At 49.1% G+C, this 20453-nt stretch overlaps 1 protein-coding gene across 8 annotated transcripts in view; it reads left to right on the plus strand.

Moving 5' to 3' along the window:
- Positions 1 to 1886: 1886 nt before the first annotated feature.
- EBF2 (EBF transcription factor 2) overlaps positions 1887 to 20453 on the plus strand; it is a 182765-nt gene continuing 164198 nt past the window's right edge. For 6 of the 8 annotated variants that reach the window (XM_069485116.1, XM_069485119.1, XM_069485117.1 and 3 more), the window contains exons 1-6: positions 2447 to 2577; positions 5072 to 5228; positions 6306 to 6369; positions 6607 to 6662; positions 7138 to 7211; positions 13372 to 13440. In XM_069485116.1, the coding sequence (XP_069341217.1) occupies positions 2447 to 2577; positions 5072 to 5228; positions 6306 to 6369; positions 6607 to 6662; positions 7138 to 7211; positions 13372 to 13440 (551 nt within the window). Of the gene's footprint in view, positions 2578 to 5071; positions 5229 to 6305; positions 6370 to 6606; positions 6663 to 7137; positions 7212 to 13371; positions 13441 to 20453 lie in introns of all 8 variants that reach the window. The other 2 variants (XM_069485118.1, XM_069485121.1) reach the window with 2 other exon arrangements.

The raw sequence follows: 20453 nt of genomic DNA on the forward strand, positions 1-20453 counted from the left end.
CTTGAGCTTCAGAGAGATTTATAAAGAGAAAGGGCCAGGGTAGAAGGCTCCGGGTGGTTAGTTTTTGCAGAGACCGAACTCATCCGTAAAACCTGCATGTAAAAGAGTTGCCAAGTTGAGTCAGGGTAGTAAATTTCATCCCTACAATTTTCTCTCCCTCTTCTTTCTTTGGACACTACTGTCTTATTTGGCTTTTACACAACCCACCCGTTCCACTTTCTGATCGCCCTGCACAGCGTACCCCGCCTCTTCTGGTCCAACAGGCAGGACCAAGCCAGAGCTCTGGGGTCCGGGTACCCCAGTTAACACAATCCAGAGGCGAGGTTCCCCAAATCCTTCCCCAGTCAACCACCCAGCCCCCTCGACCCCGGGTCCGTGCAGAGGAGGTCCGCGCACCCGATCCCCAGCCCCATCGGCTTTCAAGCGTATCTCCGCAGTGTAGACCAGCGCTTCCAGAGCGCGATCATGCAGTTTGGGGTCGCGGTTTGCTCCCGGGACCGGGGGTGGGTGGGTGGAGGCGTGGACGGGTCCCTTTCTCAAGAAAGCCGCGTTTTCTAGAAAGTACAAGCTTCCAGTCGGCCCAGGCAGACGCGTTGCAAGGCGCTGTGTCCTCTAGCGGCAAACTCTCGCAGTTCGTGTACGAGCGCTCACCTACACCTAAGGGGTCTGCTCCGGAGTCAAGTGACGCTCGAATCTGAGTCCTACGTGGGGGGGGGGGGGGGGGGGGAAGACTCTCCCGAATGTGATCCAGGCTTTCGCAAATGCCCTCTCCGTAATGAGGCCGGGGGACTGGGGCGCAGTCGTTCGCACTGCGAACAGCTGATTGTCTCCTCCACGGCAGATGGCCTTTGAGCACAGATTTGCATTCATTGTCTCCAAATCTGTTTTCGCGCTGGTGTTCTACATTTCAGCGGCAGATCTATGCACAGATCAGAATACAAAAGGAGAAGCAAGAAAATAACACCCAGCCAGGAGGATTTTTTAATAGGCACCGCGCGCTGCCCGGCGTAGTGAAAAAGCCGTCTAGGGTTTCAGCTGTTTGGCGGAGCTGCTGCCGCCGCCTCCCGGCCACCAGCCCGCGGCCACCGCGCGCCCTGGGCGAAGTTTCCGCGATTCCCGCTGTCCCCGCCTCTCCCCCGCCCGCCCCGAGGCCCGGGGGACCGAGAGCGGAGAGGAGGGGGCGCTCGCGGGCCTGCGCCCAGCCCGCCACGATCTGCCAGCGACCTCTCACGTGCACGGGTGCGGGCGTCTTCCCAGCCTCCGTGACCGTTTTCGCGGCGCTGTATGTATCTGAACAACACCTGAGCCTCGCCCGTCCACACCTCGCCCCCGCCTCCGTCCCTATAGCCTTCTCTCCCCACCACTTGCCAACCGCACGCCAAGTCTGGGTGTCACCGCGGGACTCCGGGAGACTTGGGAGAGCCGTTCGGGGAGCTGCGTGCTCTGGGGAACGTTTGCAAAGGACATAAGCGCACGTGGCCACACTCTCCGCGTCTTCCCCAACATACGCACAGACCAAACCCCGGGAACGCATGTGCCCCACGGCAGGCTGCAAAAAACCTACATCGAGAGGCAGGATCCACGGAGGCTCCCCGCTCCCGCAGCCAGGCCGAGCCGGCGCGTCCCTAGCCCGCGGGGTCCAGCTGCCCCCAAGTCAGTGCGTTGTTTGGGGGGGCCGCCCCCCATCCCGCGCACGCACTCGGGGTCCGGGCAAGGACGCGGCGCCCGCAGCTTTCTGTCCCCTTTCACCTCCCGGACTCCCGGCAACGCAGAGCGTGGCGCGCGCCGCCGGAGGACGTCGGCCCGGCTCGCCCGCCGCCGGCCAATCCCGAGCGTCCATGCAAATGAGGCTCCTTATCGGGCCTCGGCTCCGCCTCCGGCGGCCGGGGCCGTAGTAACCCATTCATGGGGCCCGCGCGCGGCTGCAGCCCGGCTCCGCGGCACTCGAAGCCACCGCCTCCTCTCGGCTCCGGGTCTTCCCCTTCCTTCTACAACTGATCCTGTTGGGGATTTTTTTTTTTTTCTAAATTGGAGCGGTGGGGAGGAGCAGGGAGGGGGGCACCAGGAGGAAGGGGAGAGATTAGGCAGCCATCAATCTCCTCCAGTTTCTCCCAGAACAGGTGATGCTGCTAAATTGTGATCACTCGCAGGAGGCAGCGCTGCGGCTGGGAGGATGCGAGCGACCTAGGGCGCGGGGCTGAGACGGCAGAGCTGAACTTGCGCAGGCTTCAACCTGAACTTCGACTACAGCAGCCCGCACCTAGATAGGGAAGCAAAGGACGGGTTATCATTATTTTTTTTTTTTCCGAGAGAGACTAAAACTTCGGCACTTGGTCGCTTTTCTTGGATTGCTTTGGAGACGATTTGCTGGCAGCGTTGGGAACAGGCAGGACTGTGCTGTAACTCTCATTTTTAAAGCGACAGTAGAGGATCACACACTTTTTAAATGTTTGGGATTCAAGATACTTTAGGAAGAGGACCAGCTCTGAAAGAGAAGTCGCTGGGCGCCGAGATGGATTCGGTCAGGTCCTGGGTCCGGAATGTCGGGGTGGTGGACGCCAACGTCGCCGCGCAGAGGTAACGGGATGGCCGCACGGTCATTATGCTCGCCAAGTCGCTGGCTTTACTGTGTCTGTCGCCCTGTGTCCTCCTCCCCGGTTCCCCATCCCTCTCTCCCTTTCTCTTGCTCTCTGCCCCCATCTGTCGCGCGGGCTCGGCGCGCTGGGGCTCGCCCTCGGGCAAGCGGGTCGCTGCGGGCAGGGAACCCTCACCCGGCAGCCGGCACTAGAGTTTCTCAACTGCCTGGGTCGTTTGAGTTCCTCCCCTACAGTCCACTCTCTGGGAGGAAAAATAACAAGTAGCATCCACCGTCTGGCAGCTCTGCCCGAGTCCTTGGAGCCGCCCTGGCCCGGAGCGGAGCGCGAGGAGCGGAGTGCGAGGAGCGGAGCTGGCCGCGGCAGGAGAGCGGCTTCCAGGCCACTCCCGGGCTTCGCCGGTCCGCCTGTGAGCGCCTCTCCGCCGGCATCGTACCGGGCGAGTCCTGGAGCCCCGGAGTCCCACGGCCAGATGGTGGCGGCGGCGAGAGGAGCGGGAGAGGCCGGGGCGGCTGCCGGGGAAGGCGCGGCGGCCCGCAGCTCCGGGAGGGTGGACAGGCTGGAGGGTCCCGGCTCAGAGATAAAACTGGGGGCCAGACGCTCGGAGCTGGGGAGATGGGAGCGAGAAGAGATGAAAGAGAAGAGCAAAGACGCAGGAGGAGCAGTAGAAGGAGTTGCGGAAGAAGAAAGGCGAGGGAAGGAGACCAGCCGCCAGGCAGGCACAGGAATCACCAGCCTCTAGTTTTGCGGTCCCTGAAGTTGACTTTGTTTCTAAGCGTCCGCGTGCTGAGACAGTAAATACCAGGTCCAGAATGCCAGCCTACGAGGACACTCCGGTCCCACTCCCTCATCACCACTGCTGGGCTGGGATTTGTGGCCTCCACGTCCTTGACTGTGAGAGGCAGCCCTCTTACCTCCAAAGAACCCACGAACTCTCGCCTCCGCGTCCGCCTTCCTGGCCATCGTCCTTTAAATCCCAGCACCACACGGAAATTACCCCCTTTTCAGAAAGGCCAGGTGTCCCGGGTAGAGCGAACCGGCTGCCACCCTTGGAGGCGAGGAAGCAGAAGTCGCATCGCTCCAGGACTTGGGCCGGCGGCCGTTCCCTCCCGCTTGCCTGGGTCAGGGATGCGCTGGTATCCGTCGGTCAGATCGCGCATCGCGGCGGTGGCTTCCCAAAGCGCTGGCTTCCCGAAGCGTCTGGGGACCCGCGGGGCTTGCAAGCCGAGGGAAATAAGGCTGCGCCGCCGAGCCGATTCCGCGGCGTATTTCCTTAACCAGGCTCCTTAAGGACACCTATCCCACCTTCCTCCCTTACCGGGATCAAAAAGTTTGTTAAAGCTGGAACAGGCAGTCGGAACGAAGGGATTCTAGCCATATGTTACATCCTTCAAAAGAGTGAAAGTGTTCGAGCACCAGGGTACAGGTTGGGAAACCCCAGCGCCTGGGGCAACTCCCGCCTTCTGTGCGCTCGCCTGCGCCCGCAGACTTCGGTTAAATGTGATCTGGTGGCCAGTTTGGCCCGGGCGAAGACAGGTCGGCAGAGAAGTGTGTGCACACACTCAAAACGCTCGAGGGCGCCTCCCGGGTCCCCCAACTTGGGTTTCATGGCCAGCGATTTTGGCTGGCGCTGCCGGCAAACACAGCTTGATTGGGGATTGCCTTGGCCCCAGGCAAGGGTGTTTTCTGCTTAACATTTTGGCTTCTCTACGCCCAGCAGCTCTAGGGGCGAGGGTCCCTGGTATCGGTCGTTCTTGGCAGTGGCCCGTGACTCTTTGGTGCTGGTTGTGGGGATTCCACCCTGCCTCTGTCCTGGGCGCAACTTTTCGGAAGAGCGAGGGAAGCAGTGGGGTGAGGCCTGTAGAACCGAGACTTGGGCACCGGGTTATCCGTCTGTCCTCCTCCCCCGCCCCTCGCAGGGTTCTTGCCCATTGCCTTTCCGAGTTGGCCTGGGGGGCATTGTGGGCAGCGGCACCGGGACAGGTAACTCAAATGAAGACGGAGGAAAAGGTCACGTCTTCAAAAGCAAATCAGGCACTTATTTCTCTAGCCCTGGGTCCTAGCTCTGCATTGACCCAGCCACGGTGCCACTTAAGGGAGAAGACAAGGGCACCCCACGGAATAGGACACAGGCCACCGCCTGGGGGACCCTCCAGGCCTTGGTTTGCAGCCGGGGTCCTTCAGTTTCCTCTAAAGGCCGCAAGGTGAGCTGCTCTTGGTGGGATGCCAGGAGCCTGGACCACTGGGTGCTGGTAGCGGCCCCAGGTGTGAGCTCTGCCACCAGACCCCCGTGGCCACTGCGACTCCTTTAAGTAGTCCCAGCTTCTTAATCCAAATTGAAAAAAGGCCGGAAGGGCTCAGGACTCTGGACCCGGGACCTGGACTTTTGCCCTTTTGCAGTGTTGCATGGGTCCATAGTAACATTGTCTTTCTCTCCTTCCCCGTGTCCGGTGTCCCCTGTGTCTCTTCCTGCGCAGCGGGGTTGCCCTGTCTCGGGCCCACTTTGAGAAGCAGCCTCCCTCCAACTTGAGGAAATCCAACTTCTTTCACTTTGTCCTGGCGCTCTACGACAGGCAGGGGCAGCCGGTGGAGATCGAGCGCACGGCCTTCGTGGACTTTGTGGAGAACGACAAAGTAAGCGGAACATCTCCCCGCCCTCTCCGCGGCCTAATAACTCCCTCCTTGCAAAGCACTAAAGATTCCATCTGTCACTCGTGACACTTTTCCACTTGCATCATCAGGGATGATAAATCGAGGCTTCTCAACCCCAGCCTCTAAATCAGTCGATTCCCGAGCCTCCTTCCACCCCTGCTCCTGCACTGGGTGCAGCAGGAACGCTCTGGCTCTGCGCATGAGCCTCAGGGTCTTTAGCAACACCTGGTTATGGACTGACCGCGGACCAAATGCCCTTCCGACTAGATTGCAGTTATAAAGTACACCCAAAGCCGCTGATGCCCTTCTCGGGTTATTTTAATTATTTTGCACCTGCTAGCGCCAGCAGAGTGAGTCAAATCGGTACTAGATGGAAACCCACAGTCCAGCCTCGGCCGGCCTTCAGGCCCTGCCTTCTCTCCTCCTCTCATTCTGCAAGGCAGTGCGCCTCCCCCAAACTGAAGCCCGGATCTGGTGCTGGATTTGATCTCAAATGAAGGACAGTCCACCTAAACAGATATGTGACCGAAGGAAAATCCCTTGCCCTCCCTGGGTCTCAGTCTGCGCAGCTGTACGATGTGCACTTTAGAGCAGGCGCTTCCCAAAGTCCCTCTTGAACCCGGAACTCAGTCCCTGAGTTCATAGCCCCTGCCGGCTCAGTCCTCTTGGGATAGGTCAGAATGCTGCCTTTCCAAGTGCCAGGGGCTTCCTAAGGACAGACAGAGCCGGATGGGTTGGGTGGTGCCTGTGTAAAGGCAGCTTTGGCACCTTGTCCAGTTGCCTTGGCTCAGGGGTCCCACTTCTGAGGACATTTTAAAGGAAGAGGGACAGAGGGCTGGAGAGGGTCGAGTAGCAGGGAGCCTTGGCAAGTTTCCGAGGACAGCCACCTGTGGGCAGACGCTCCTGCCCTTTGACCTGAGGCTGGTCGGGGTTGTACAAAGCTGCTGTTTGATGGGGAGGACTGCGGCGGGAGGTGGTGTGAGGGCGCCTCTTTCGTCTTTCCCTCATTTTGGAAGTCTGGGAAGCAAGGGAATTCAATGCAGCTGCCTGTCGTTTCAGGAACAAGGCAACGAGAAGACCAACAATGGAACGCACTACAAGTTGCAGCTCCTCTACAGCAACGGTGAGCGCGCGGCGGGCAGGCGCGGGCAGCGGGCTTCTGCGCCGCGGAGGCGCACGTGTTTCCGCAGCTGACCTGGATTCAGGGCGCAACCTGCGGGAGGCTTGGTTGCAGCTGGGGGTGGGAGGGCTCTGCCTCTAAGAGGGCTCAGCCTGGAGCCCGCGGCGGTGGAGACGGGTTCGGGGTGCCGCGAAGGGGCTTCGCGGGACTTGACTCATGCGGGTTCCTCTCCTCCCGCAGGCGTCCGCACGGAGCAGGACCTCTACGTCCGGCTCATCGACTCCGTCACCAAGCAGGTGAGCCAGGAGGCCACTTGGTTCCTCCCCACCTGTCTCTGATCCTCTACCCGCCCCTTGTCTCTAACCGTTCCTCTCCACCACTTTCTGGGTAGACTCCACACCCGCCTCCGTGTCACCCCGCACCTTGTCCACTCAGGGAAAATTTTTTTCACTCTCACGAATTGACCTGTTTCTACCTGGCTTGGGAAGACACTGGGGGCGGGGGGAGGTGAAAGACAGGATGAGGCGAGGAAACAGTTATTGGGACATGCAGTCTCCCCAAACTTTCCTTTTTGCTAAGAACATGCCCTCACCGGGGCGAACGTCTCTATTAATTTCAGCTGAGTCAACCGGGCAAGCGCTGCGGGGAAGTGCTCGGGCGGTAGCGGGTAGCGAGAGGGGAAACGATTTTGTGTTTTCTCTAAACTCCCCTCTCTCTTTGTCCGTCCACCACCCTCCATATCTTCCCTTCCTGCCTCCACCCCCTTCGCAGCCCATAGCTTACGAGGGACAGAATAAGAATCCGGAAATGTGCCGAGTGCTCCTGACGCACGAAGTCATGTGCAGGTAATAGCGCCTTCTCGGGGCTTGGCTGGAAGGCCGGGCAGGTGAGCCGGCCTGCGGCTCCGGCCTCGGACTGACTTTCAGGGGTGAGGGTGCAGCGAGGTGGCCGGCCCGGGGCAGGACCACCATTAGCCTCCTTCAAGACAAGTTTCTTAGGGCATATCCGTTAGGACTCGGAAAGGAAACCTAGAACGACTCAGTATTCCACCTTTAAGGTGTCGAAGGAATTTCCTAGGCCACCTGCAAAGTCTCCATTGTCCCTGACACTGCCCTTGGTCTGTGGCAGAGGCTGGGATGGGGTTGGGATCCAGGACCTTCCTTGAACCCATTGGCGACTGCTTGGTTCCTGCCAGGCCTGCTTGGGGGTAGACTTCCAGGCAGGCCACTTGTGGAGTTACAGAGTCAAAGCCCTCACAGTCTGGGCCAGGGACCACCAGAGGGTTTAGCTGCCCATTGTTTTGGGTGGGGGGAATCTTCCCCACTCTAGGCATCTGCCTGTGACGGGGGTGGTTTCTTCCTCCCGGAGGTTGCTTCTCCTGTGACTTGACATGTCAGGGGAGTTTCTTTGGTCAGGAGGAACTACCAGGTAGAAAGAGGGGTCCAGTTGCCCACCAGTGTGTGGGAGGGGTGGCAGAAGGGGGAGGGTCCCATCTGGCAGATACGTCGGAGCAACAGCTGGATTCTGACGGTCCGGTGAAAGGTGCAGTCGACTCCCATTTCTCCACCTTTCCCCACCTTTTTCCCGGTTTCCTTTCAAAGTCCTGTGCGTTACCCCTTTTCTTCTTCCTGACTGGAAGAAAGTGAAGTCAGAAGAAATTTATCCACACTTATTTTTTTTGTGTGTATTGTTCTATGAGTAGATTTTTTTTCACACTTTAAACAAATGTTTATTGAGTGCCTGGTATGTGCCGGGTATTGGACTGAGTGTTGAGGATCCCACGGCGAGAGGGAAAGGCCACAAAAAGGAAACTCTGGGAAGAGTGTGGTTATTTTACTGTAAAAATCTGAATGTCTGTTCAATACATGCTTTTCTTTCTCTCAAATCTCTGATCAGAGGGACAGCCTCAGTTCTTCCTTGCCCTGCTATTGCTTTCCTGAATGTCTTCCCACTCCAGACTTGCTAGTTTTGGGTAATTGCAGCCCATCTGATTTAGTGGGGACTGTTTTATGGGCAGCTCCCTGAAGCCCTGTCTCTTTCCCCAACCTGGTCAGGAAGAAACCATAACAATCAGACATGTTTGTTTTGGTTTTGACCAAGTATTAGGAAAACAAACTTTCCAAATGCAAAGTTCAACTCTGCCAGTGGCTTCAGCTTCCTTGCCTGAGTAGCTGGGCAAGCATTGGGTGAAGGAGTAAGGAGATGGATACTTCCTTATGCCAGGGACCCTGGATAGGTTTGTTCAGAAAGAAACTACAATTCCAAGATGTACTTGCATGTAACACCTGGACTAAATAGAATGCTTTGATTCTGTTGGTTAATGGAAGGCAGGTTTTTAAAAATTCCTCTCTATACTTTTAAATGGCTTTGTCTGGAGAGATTACCTTCTGAAAAGAAAAGAAAACAAAACCAAAAAATTGCCCATTGTCTAATGAATTACTCCTATCACTTTAAATAATACTTGCACGCCCCATCCAGCTGTAGTTAAGTCTGACATTTTTATTTTTAAGCCCAATCAAATCCTCCTCATTTTATGCTGTTTAAGTAGCAGCATCAATTTTTAAAGCCTCTAGTTTAGTCTGCATTAGTAACACAATATAAAAATTTAATGTACTGTAACTTCTCTGCGTTGGAGACGTGGGAAGATGTTCTGCTATTTTCTTCCCAAACTAGAATTTTAAAACAAATATTAATTATGGGTAAATAAATGATCCATTGGATGGGTACTGTCTGCAGTGTGTGTGCGCGTTTGTGTGTGTGTCTGTGTAGCTGAGATGGGTGAAGGCAAATATTGGATGCATCTGAAAGGGAAGTTCTCATTCAATCTGTCAGAGCTGGTTAATTCTCCAAGAAGGAGCGGGGGGAGTTCCTTCTCTCACATTTTAAGAGCGAGTTGTAGCAGGCAATGATTTTTGGAGTGAATCTGATGCCCTGTTTCTCAAGAGTTACTGCACGTACTTAGTTTCATTTGCATGGTGTTATTTGGCATACCTGGGCACCTCCCCGAATGGTTTTATGTTCTGTAATCTTTAGTAAAAGGCTCCTAAATTGGTGTTTAGCTTTGAGGGGGGAACAAAACAAAGGGACAAAATAAATCTCTTTAGGAATAACTTTCTCTCCCTTCCTCAATTGTCTCTGTTCCTCTCTTCCCCGCTTTGGTTCATTTTGCCAATTATTAGCAAGGAGAAATCTAGTTGTTATGTCGCTGCCAGCCACCCCTGAGCCCTCAATGCTCAGAGGGTTAAAAGATATTATAATTTGAACAGAAGTCGTCTCAAGGCCTACAGCTGGCTAATAACAGAGTTGTATTGAGCGCGAGCAAACCCCACAGCTGTGACTTTTCGCCACAAGGCGCAGCCTAGACAGGGCACTAATCAGATGGACCAGCCGGGCAGTGGGGCCAGTGTCTTTATCGGCCAGATGGTGTGAATTTAGACACTTTTGTTATGCAATCGCAGGGAGGAGTTGGGGAGAAGAAAACAAAACAAAAGCCACCATGCTGTGCGCTTATTTGAGTTTGAAATTAGAGACAGATTTTTGAAAGTTGAGGGTTGAATTTTAAAAAACGATTTTGGAGGGGAAAGGGACATCTAAGCTTGTCGCAAGCCAGAGTTTGGCTGACTGGTCATCCTCTGTCTAAGGCTGGGGCTTTTTCCTCCTTCCCAAGCCAGCTTTCATCCCCCTTCTTCTTTTTTTTTTTTTTCCTTTCTGAAAAATGCAGGTACAATTCGGGATTGTGATAAAATTTCTCATATTCCCTCTCTTCCCACCCTCAACTTGTTTTATTCTTTTTCTCTCTCTCTTCAAAGACACCAGGCAGAGGTAGAACGAAAGAGGCCTGTGAACACATTGAGAGTGTTTTAAATAAAAGGTTCTCCAAATAAGTACTAGAATAAAATAAACCAAACCAAGCCAGACACAAACAGAGAACCAGCTTTCATTTTCATTCATTTAGGTGGGGGGCAGGGGGGGACACCTCTGAGCCTCTCTGGGATTGTTAGGAATACAATCTTAGCCTATTGCCAAGTTCAGTTTTTTCTTTCTTTCTTTCTTTTCCTATTTTACAGTCATTTTTGATTTAAAAAAATCACTTATCAGGAACTTCAGAATTAGAGACTGGCTTGTTAGAAAAGAATCCTGAGAGCCTTTTAACTAAAGTAGCTGAACCTGAAGTTGGTCACTCCGGCTTTGTCTATACAGCAAAGGGAAGGGAGAATTGAGTTTGGCATCTGGGTAATTCAGGGACTCAATTCCTTGGCGTCAACTATCACAGTGTTTGGAGAGTGTAGGTTCCTGAACATCATAGGTTCCCCCTTTGCCTTGGCTCGTGCTAATACTGCTGGCATGAGGACTGAATGTCATTTAAGAAACAAAGAATAACTAGGACATATTAATGAGATCTTTTCTTTCTTTTTTTTTTTTTTTTTTAAAGAATTTGCTTTGGCTAACTTAGAACCCAGAAGTTTTAAAAAGGGCTCAAATGGGGCGAATACAACCAAGTTTTATTATGTTTATACCTTTACTGTTGTAGTTCCACAGCCAAGTGAGTGTCTTCTATATATTTTCTGTGCTGAATATTAACGTTAGAGATTATATTTAAATATGTTACTGTTGGAAAATGGGGAACCGGATCCTAAAGTTCCTTTGCATTTTTCTTTGAATATGATTACCTCCCGAGCTGATTCCCCACATTGTGTCACACTGGCACCAGGCTTACGTTTTTATCTGGTTTTCTTTTCCTCCGGAGGAAATCCCCACGGAAAGCAGCTGAATTCAGCTGAGCAATTTTGCAAACTTGCTCTGCCTCCTCAGAATCCTTCCCACCCAAACTAAACAGCTCGGCACATGCTGACAGTGTGCGCTCTTGTAATTAAATTGTACCTGGCACCGCACACATATTTGGGGTTAGGTTGACATGCTGCGATGTCAAAGGAGAACCTGGCTTGAAGGTCTTGGGGTAACAAGCATGTATGGGCCTTTTGAAATCATGTTGCTAGGAAGAGCGGTTTGCCCGAGCTGCAAAGGTATTAGGTTGACATAAGCGATATTTCAGAAAGAGGAGAGGTGGGAGACAGAAATGGGTGGGGGCAGGGATTTGGGAAGACAGACAAGAGCTTTGGAAGGTGGGAGAGCAGCTGGCCTGCATTTTTATTGGTGTTAATCTTGGGATGGATTGAAATTTTAAAAGTTAAGACCTAATATAATTTCAAAGGCCAAATATTATTTCAGAAAGTCCCAGCGGCAAACTCTGGTATTTAAGAAAGTTGAGACCATTTTTCTTTTCCTTCCTACTAATTTGATTAAATTTCTTAAACCTCGTTGTGCCCATTTGGTGAAATGCTTTAGTGTCTCTCAAGTATATTTCACTTTCCGAGGATGGCGGAACTGTTGACTGACTAATCCACACATCCCTGCATGAAAGAGATGGGTCTTAAATGTTTTAAAATGTCTGTTTGTTTATGTTTAATTCTGGGGAGGATCGGAGAAGGGGCAAATGGACTGCAGAGAGCCACAGAGCAAACCTGGGACTGGGCTGGTCTAGGCCTACGGGTTGCTGCTGCCCCACGGCTTCTACGTTTCCTTACGTTATTGTCACTTTCAAAGGGTGCTCATGGGACCCCATAGCCACATGCATTTAAACCTAGAAGGGACTCTAGAGATAATTAACCCAACAATTTTATTTCATATGTAAAGAAGAAAAAGTCCAGAGGGGTTAAAGAGATTGGACTAAATTCGTGCAGCTGGTTGGTGACTGCTTAGACACCGGAACCCCGATTCTCAGTTCAGGAAACTTTCTGTGGCTTCACATCAGACTTAAGCTACAGAGAAACTGTCATGGGGAGGGCAGTGCTCACATATAGTTTGGTGATTATTAACATTTATTAGGCATGTTCTCCAACCAGAGTGGATGAGAATGATTTTCTTGGAAGCCACCTCAAGGCTACATCTGTAACCAACTGCAGTTATTAGTGGTCCATGTGCCTGGAATGAGCTGAGGGGTATTCACAAGTCTGTGACACCCAACAGGCAGCACATGGGCAGCCTGGTGGGGTTGAGGTGGCGATTCCCCAGTGCTTTCCTGCCACCAAGCTTGTCGTGCCCTTCTCACATTTGTCTAGGTATTTTCAACCGATACCTTTGGGTTGGAGTGTTTTGCTCTCTGCTCACCTTTCGAGTACTTCCTATATGTTGTAATTACACCAAAGGGTCTGCTTGACCTCCTCCCCTCAGCTAATCCCACCAGCGTTTATTGAGGGGCTGTCCACCACCCAGTGCTTTGTGAGAGGGGAAGTCTTGGGAAGTAGAGTTTTCAGGACTGGGACTTACAGATGGTGAGGGTACCACTTCAGTTCCAGACTTGGTGAAAATTGTTGGAGATACCATCCTGCAGCTCCCTGCCTCATTTTCTTCCTGCTTTAAAACATACACCATAATTCTGGTCTTCCCCCTTTACCTTTGGAAAAATGATAGATATGAGTGAATGAATAAATATTTATAAAGTACACTAAGTTCTCTGCAGAAAGCTGTTATTTAAATAAAGTTTGTAAAAATCCAGGTAGCTACTTGTGGTCTATTTGACACATTCTCCTTTCTCCTCTTTTTTCAAATCTTTATTGAGATACAAAGACCTAAAATAGACATTCACAAAATCATTGAACACCAAGCTGCAAGTGACCCTATGGATCTTAAAATCCAGTCGTCCGTGATTCAGATCACAAATACGGCTTTTGGGAAAGTTATGATTTGCTGAGAACCAGCCAGCTTCTAAGTCACAGAGTGAGAAGTGGAATGAGTGCGTTTTGGCTTCTGGTTCAGTGTTTTTTATTTGATTTGATTTTTTTTTTTAAATAAAACATGATCACAAATTCTGCCCTCAAGCAGTTTATAGTTGGGAAGCTACTGTGAACAGATTCATTTCTGTGAACATTGTTACATTGTGTGCTTAACGTATTTTCTTGATTTAACAAATTTCTTTTACTTTTTTGGCTCCTTCCCGATCTACAGTCGATGTTGTGAAAAGAAAAGCTGTGGAAACCGAAATGAGACTCCTTCAGACCCTGTCATCATCGACAGGTAGGGGAACAAAGTGATTTTTTTTTTTTTTTTTTTTTTGGTTTCTTTATTTCATGAAGCTCAACGCTGAGTACTGATCTGATCACTTGGGGCTTTGCCGTAAGGTTGGTTTCATGTTATCTCCAGACAGTAGGCCGGTCCCACTGGGGCTACCTCGTGCTGGTTGGTGTTTCATGGAAGAAGTCAGAATCTTCCTTTGGAACATGCGTCTCTAAATCTACCGCAGATTCTGTTCCAGGTGCACTAACTTCAGCCTAATAAGGGGCGTCGTATGTGGTAAAGAATGGTCAGTGATACCATCTCTGTCCTCTGGCAGGGTGTGGTTTCAATCAGTTTCTAGAAGAGACGGTACCCCCCGAGTTAAGTGGCGTCCTCTCTGCCATTCTCAGTGACTGCTGCTGGGTTTGAAGACTGTCAGTTTAGATTATGGTTAAGGATTGTGACAACCTCTCTCTTGTATGGAGGGAGATTTCTTTATACCATAGAGGGTTGCGTTCTGGGTTCTCTGTTATATTCGGAATGGGAAAGATTCTTTGGGACAAGATGCTAATTCACTGAAATGTGATTTAGCCATCCTCAGCTGTCTGGCTTTGTGATTGGAAACAGAACTTACAAACCAACGAAGAAATACCAAATTAACTTCCAGCAATCATGTAATTTTTAAGAAACCCCGTATTCCCACCCCTAATTTTTTCTCTTTCGTTAAAAAACGGAATAATTCCCTGTTGCTTCTTTCTTTGGGTTTTCGTATTTCTAGCCAGGTCCTGAAATGGATTGGAGAGACCGCAGTCTCCAAAGTTGTTATTCCAATATTCCAACGAATTCTCAGTTGGGAGAATGGAACCTCTGGCATTCTTCCCAGAAAGCCAGCTTGGTTTCTTCGTGGAAAGTATAGCATAGCCTTAGGAATTGAGGAGGCTGGAATTCTGATCTTGTCCTAGCTTCTGACCTTGGACAAAGCACTCAGCATCTCTGATCTTCAGTAGTATAATAATGGGTTGGGAGGTGTGCTGCCTGCTGCCGTAGATTTCAGGAGGCTACTGAAATATCAATGGCAGCTTTGCAGTGTTCTCTGAGATGCTTGGACGAGGGTGATACGCAGATATAAAATGCTTGTTGGATGTGTATGGTGTCTTTGCCGTTTTAGGAGGTTCTGGTGAGCTGCATTTTAGGGAGCTATTTGGGGTTCCTCTGATTTTTTTTTTTTTTGGCAGTGCAGAGAACTTAAATATATCGAGTTGCAAGGACTCTAGGGTCTGTCATCTTTCTCATCTTATAGATGAAAACACTGAACCCAGAGTAGTGGCATGAGTTGCCTATGGTTGCAAGCTGGGTGGGGCAGAGCCGGCACTAGCTGTCTTCACTTCTCACCTGTGCTGCTCTCCACGGCTACAACCTCATTCTCAACACTCTCCCTGTCTTAACTGATGACTTGAATCTACTCATTTTCCTACTTCCCAGGTCCTCTGGGAAGCCTAGACTCAGGTTCTGTCCTTTCTGACGTGTAGACTGAGCTCACCAAATCTTCATCTAGTCTTTTTCCCTAACTTTAGCTCCTCTTTCTAGAAGATCCTCTAACCTCATGACTGTTGCATCTTTCCTTGTAATAAACACCCCATCAACCAGCTTTAGAAATGTTTGCAAAGCTGTGAACGCTCACCTGCACTTTGCGTCTCATGAGCACACATCTTCATGACTGACTGCACTTGGCAGCCGTCTTTACTTTAAAGAACTACATGTAACCTGCATCCTCAGGTAAAGCCGCATATGCTCATGTTTTCTTCCTACGTAACACATATGTTACATGTACAAAGAAAGCAGTCTCTTTGCATCTACAGAGAGAAAAGATTTTCATGTTAGGTGCCCTCATAGTTGGTGCTAGAATGCTTTAAATTCTTCTGAGATGGTGGAAATTGTGTCTTGGCTGCATAATACGGAGTTTTCTGTGACTGTGGCATTTATTTTTACTATCCTATGCACAGTAAAACAGCCCAGTGTTGTCTCTGCATCACTTGAAATATGCGTTACTTCCGAAATGTTGCACGTCTACTCATGGCAACATACATGCCAAAGGGTACCGTAAATTGACCAGTATCAAGTTTTAAGAGAACCCATTTTATGATAAACAGATGCATTTGTTTGGCTTTCTTATGGGTAGGGCTTTTATTTGAAGGGAATTGTTACCCCACTGAAACCTTGTCTTATTGCTCCCGAATGAATGTCTTTTGGGGCTTCCCTCAGCGTTCTTGCTTTCGGTTCTGGCAGTGAAAGGGCGCGAGTCAGCCTCCGTTTGTTGGAGGTGGGAAGGGTGTTTTGTGCCTTGCAAGGGGGTTTGGTTGAGCTGTGCCTCTGGTCTCTGGGTTCAATGTCTGCCAACCTGGAGGTGTCAACTTCGCTCCCACGCACCAAATGAGTGCAAAGTAGTCTATTTTGGATTTCCTCTGGGTAAATATAGAACTCTGTTCTTTGCCCTTGTTCCTACAATGCCAACTAATTATCTCTTTCCCCTTCTCACCTAACCTCACCAGATGCAGTTAATTTACACTGCCTTTCTTTGAGTTTTCTCACACGACAGGCACGCTCCACCCTGGCTCCAGAGAAGCCTGTTTATTCCCTTGGAATTGTGCGTGTTTGGGGGAGGGGGAGGCGGAGGCACAAGGTTGGGTCCTGAACTTTTTGCCACCATGGACCTCTTTTATATTTTTTTTCTTGGTGAACCCGCAGTTTTGTAAGATTCTGCCTTCCAAACTGCAATGAACAGGCAATAATAATGCCGCTGTGCTTCACTTTTATTAATCAGAGATGGGAAGGGAAAAAAAATCTCATCTGTGATGTGACCTTAATGTCATCAGTGGCCAAGTAGAGTTTTGGATTGGGATGAGACAACTGGCATTGCCACACTGACCTGAGAGGCTTCCAGCTTGACCCAAAACAACGTGACTTTTCAGTGCATCCATGTGACCACGTCCCAGCAGATAGTCAGTCTCCAATGGGCTACTTGAAATACGAAAAATAGCTTGTACTACCTTGTGTCTCTTTCATTGAAAACCATTGGAGTTTATAATAGGGGATCTCCCATTAGGGGGTTGGTTCTTCATTTCCTAAGCCAAAGCCCCAGACTTCGAGTTTTTTTTCTTTCCCTGCTAAATGACTCCCTGCCTTAATCTCTCTAGAAACAGAAATTTAGTTTTTATTTTCAGTTGTTTTTTTCCAGCATGCTTCTGTGAATTCTCGGGCAGCCCCGCCCCTCTCCAAAAAGCCAGGCCACCACATAGCCCCACAGCACTGGCTGCTGCCTCCAGGGCTGTAGAAGAGAGCCTGACTTCCGTGCACAAGTGTGAGCGGCGGGGAGTTGCGTGTATTAATTTTAGTGCAAAAATCCAAAGTCCCTATCCAGACAAAGCAAAAACAGAACAGTACAAAACAAAAGTAAGGATGAAACATAGTTCTTATTGTGGTCTTCGGCCCAGATCTTGTCTCGAGAGACCTGTGTGGTAAATAAAAATAAACAGGCTCACACTGACTTGCATTGGTGGTTTCATAGGGAAGCGCTAATTCAACCTTGTTTGTATGGGCTGTGCTCTCTTCAAACTCTCCTCTCTATCTGGAAGCTTCTTCCGAACATCCGTTGATCTCTGGGGCTCGGGATAACTTGGTGATTCACGAGAAGAGGATTTTAGGGACAGTCCTACTGACGTGGGAGAAGGAAGAAGTGTCCTTATTGTTCCTTGCAGTCCCCATAAAAAGTCAGGTGGGTAGGGAGGGCACAGTTTCCTTTTGAATCTTTGTAGGCTGCCCCTGTCCATGTGCATACCAGTATGGTATTCTCTATTAAAACAAAAAAAAAAAAGAAAACAACCTAAAACCAGGTCCAACCTATTTCTCAAACGTGAATATCCCAGTCTTTTGTCTTGGGACATTGGTCTCAAATATTTCTGAGCTCTGTCCCCAGGAGGACCATTTGAAACATGTTTTTGTTTATTTTCTTTTTTAAGAAGCCAAACAAAACAAGAGAATGACCATCATTTGAAAGGTTTACTCAAAAATATTTGGAATTTAGTTGTCCATGGGGGGATTTCCTGCCATTATTTTCTCTTTAAAAGATTTTTAATCATGGTAAAATACACATAACGTGAAATTTACCATCGTAACCATTTTTAAGTGACATTAAAAACATTCACATTGTCGTACAACCATCACCACCATTCATCCGTAGAACTCTGTTTCATCTTGCGAAACTGAACCTCTGCGCTCATTAAACAACTCCCTGGAACCCCGACGCCCAGCGCCTGGGAAGCACCACTCTATTTTCTGTCTCTATGCATTTGACTATTCTAGATGCCTCATAGAAGTGGAATCGTACAGTATTTGTCTTTTTGTGATTGACTTTTTTTACTGAGCATAATATCCTCAAGGAGTCTCCATATCGTAGCGTGTGTCAGAATTCCCTTCCTTTTAAAGGCTGAATAATATTTCATTGTATGTATAGACCACATTCTGTTTATGCATTTGGCAAAGGACGCTGGATTACTTTGACCTTTAGGCTATTGGAAATAATATTGCTATGAACACGGGAATATACAAATATCTATTCAAGTCCCTGCTTTGAGTTCTTTTGAGTATAAATCCGGAAGTGGAATTGCTGGATCATATGGTAATTCTGTTCTCAATTTTTTTTAGGAACTGCCATATTATGTTCCACAGCCGCTATATCATTTTATGTTCCTACCAATAGTGCACAAGCAAGGGTTCCAATTTCTCTGCATCCTTGCTAACACTTGCTATTTTCCATGTTTTGTTTTGTTTTGCTAGAGGTCATCCTAATGGGTGTGACTTTTTTTTTTTAATGACGTTTTCTCCTACTGCCATGTAGGTAGCATTGTCACCTGCTACTCTCACCTCAGGTCTGGGCTTCTTGTTGGCCCTTCCCCTGCCATCTGACACAGCCTCTTCCTACCCATCTCTGCCTCATAGACCACCTTGTTCTACTGAAGCACATGTGTGGACCTTCTTTCCTCTATGCCAAGCTCGTTACTTCTCTCTCTTGAGTGTTATCACTTATCTCTGATGAGGTGCTCCTTGTGGGATGGGAACTTTTAGAGACTCTCTGGGCAGAAGTGAAGCCCTTACCAGCCTGCCACATGTGCTGGAGAATATTGCATCAATCCTAAACACTTGGGATGCTTCCTTTTGGTTAATTTATCAAACCAGTTCATAGTCATCTATTCTTGATTTGTGGTGTAGATTCTGCTTATAATCCCACTCTCCCTTTCAGCACAGTATTAGTGTTTGAGCAGCAGCTGGAGTTGAGCTCTAGGTGGGATTTATGTCCACCAGGCCCAGCATGTCCTGCAGTCCCGGACCACCTACGCTGGCTTCAGGTGCAACCATTTCCTCCCTTTTCCCGGAAATAGTCAAGCCAGATACATCGGCAGTGACATCTCCTGAGTGAAGAATTCTGGCTCTGGGATAAGACCAATAATAAACGTTTACCTAGCATTTAATTGGCACTTACTGTGTGCTGGGCATTGTGCTAATAAATTTGTGCTAATTACATAATCTTAGTTAATCTTCAATAGTTGACAAAAATCTCAATTTTACAAAAGGAAACATCAGTTTTAAGGGGTTAGTTAACTCAGCCAAGGTCACATAGCCAGTGTCAGTGGTGAAATAGGAATTTAGTTAATGACTAGAAGTTACAGAGGGAGAGATTTTGGTATAGTAGAAGGAAAAACTTTCTAGAATTTAGAGCTGTTGAAGATGGAAAGGCTCCTGATAGGAACATTAGAGAGGGAATCTGTCCTCTGGGAAGTGGTGGGCGTTGCTGGCCCCTGAGTGTCACTTAACGCTGAGATTGTATGAGTCACATTCAACATGTGCTGGGTTTGACGGAGGGGGAGTGTGACATAGCAGAAAGGATTCTGGGTTAGGATCACCTAACCCAGGTGATCCTAGGAGACCTGCTCTGGCCCCAGGTTATCCACTATCTCTGTCTAATATTACAGAGACCATGAGCCTCCTCTCTGAGCCTCAGTTTCCCTGTCTGTAATATGAAGTGCATTGGGTTCATGGGTAACCTTTACATTACCTTCCAGCACTGAATTTCCCTGATTTTATCTGAGGACCCGGTTGCTAATTCATCATCCTTGCTCATCAATAATTTACAGGAGCTATTAATATATATGTCTCCTCTGCCCAGACCCTCCCTCTCCAGTGTGGGGGAAACTAGTGTTGTGAAGGGGGTACAAAAGCTTGGCTCCAGGCTGGATTTTTTTTTTTTTTTTTTTTTTAGTGAAAATTCTATTCTCTCAGGGAGGGTTTAGATTTTATCACTCAAAAACACAGATTATCTATCCAACATGAATGCATCATTCTTTCATGTTCTCCTTCCTTTGTTTCCTAGAGAAATCTTTGTTAGTTTCCTTGGCCATTTCAGGGAGACAGGTAGGAGAAGGGACTCTGCTACTTGCTAGTCTAGAAAACAATGTCCCTATGGATTGAAGCTCTTCACTAGACGACGGCCGGAGCCAAGTGGTAAAAAAGAAACAGAATTTTGTCCAAGAAAATGACTGTCCTCCTCATGAGTAAAGAGAGGGTGCTGCACAGTTGTGAAGTTCACTTCTGTGGTTGTGAAGTTCACTCTTGTAGTTCCTTTTTAAGAATTACACTTCTTCTGCTTGGCCCACCAGCCTCCCTAGACTGCAGAGTTTTGGGATTTGACACAATTTCATTCTATTATTTGTTCACTTACTAATTCCTTGTGTTGTTGGGTTATTAAGCAAATATTTGTGCATGGCAGTGAGAGATTAGTAGGGAATATGACAGGCATAGTTCCTCTTCCCATAGCATATAATCACACAAATGAATATATATTTATAAACTGTGCAAAGCGCTCTGAAGTCTAAGTAAGTGGGTGGTAGATGGGTTCCAACTTTCTAGTTCCATCCTTTCTTTGTGAACCGCCTACACCGTCACACAGAACCTTGAATATTTTCCCTTTTCTCCCGTTGTAC

The sequence above is a fragment of the Eulemur rufifrons genome, chromosome 12 (genome assembly GCF_041146395.1).
Source record: "Eulemur rufifrons isolate Redbay chromosome 12, OSU_ERuf_1, whole genome shotgun sequence".
Lineage (NCBI taxonomy): Eukaryota > Metazoa > Chordata > Mammalia > Primates > Lemuridae > Eulemur > Eulemur rufifrons.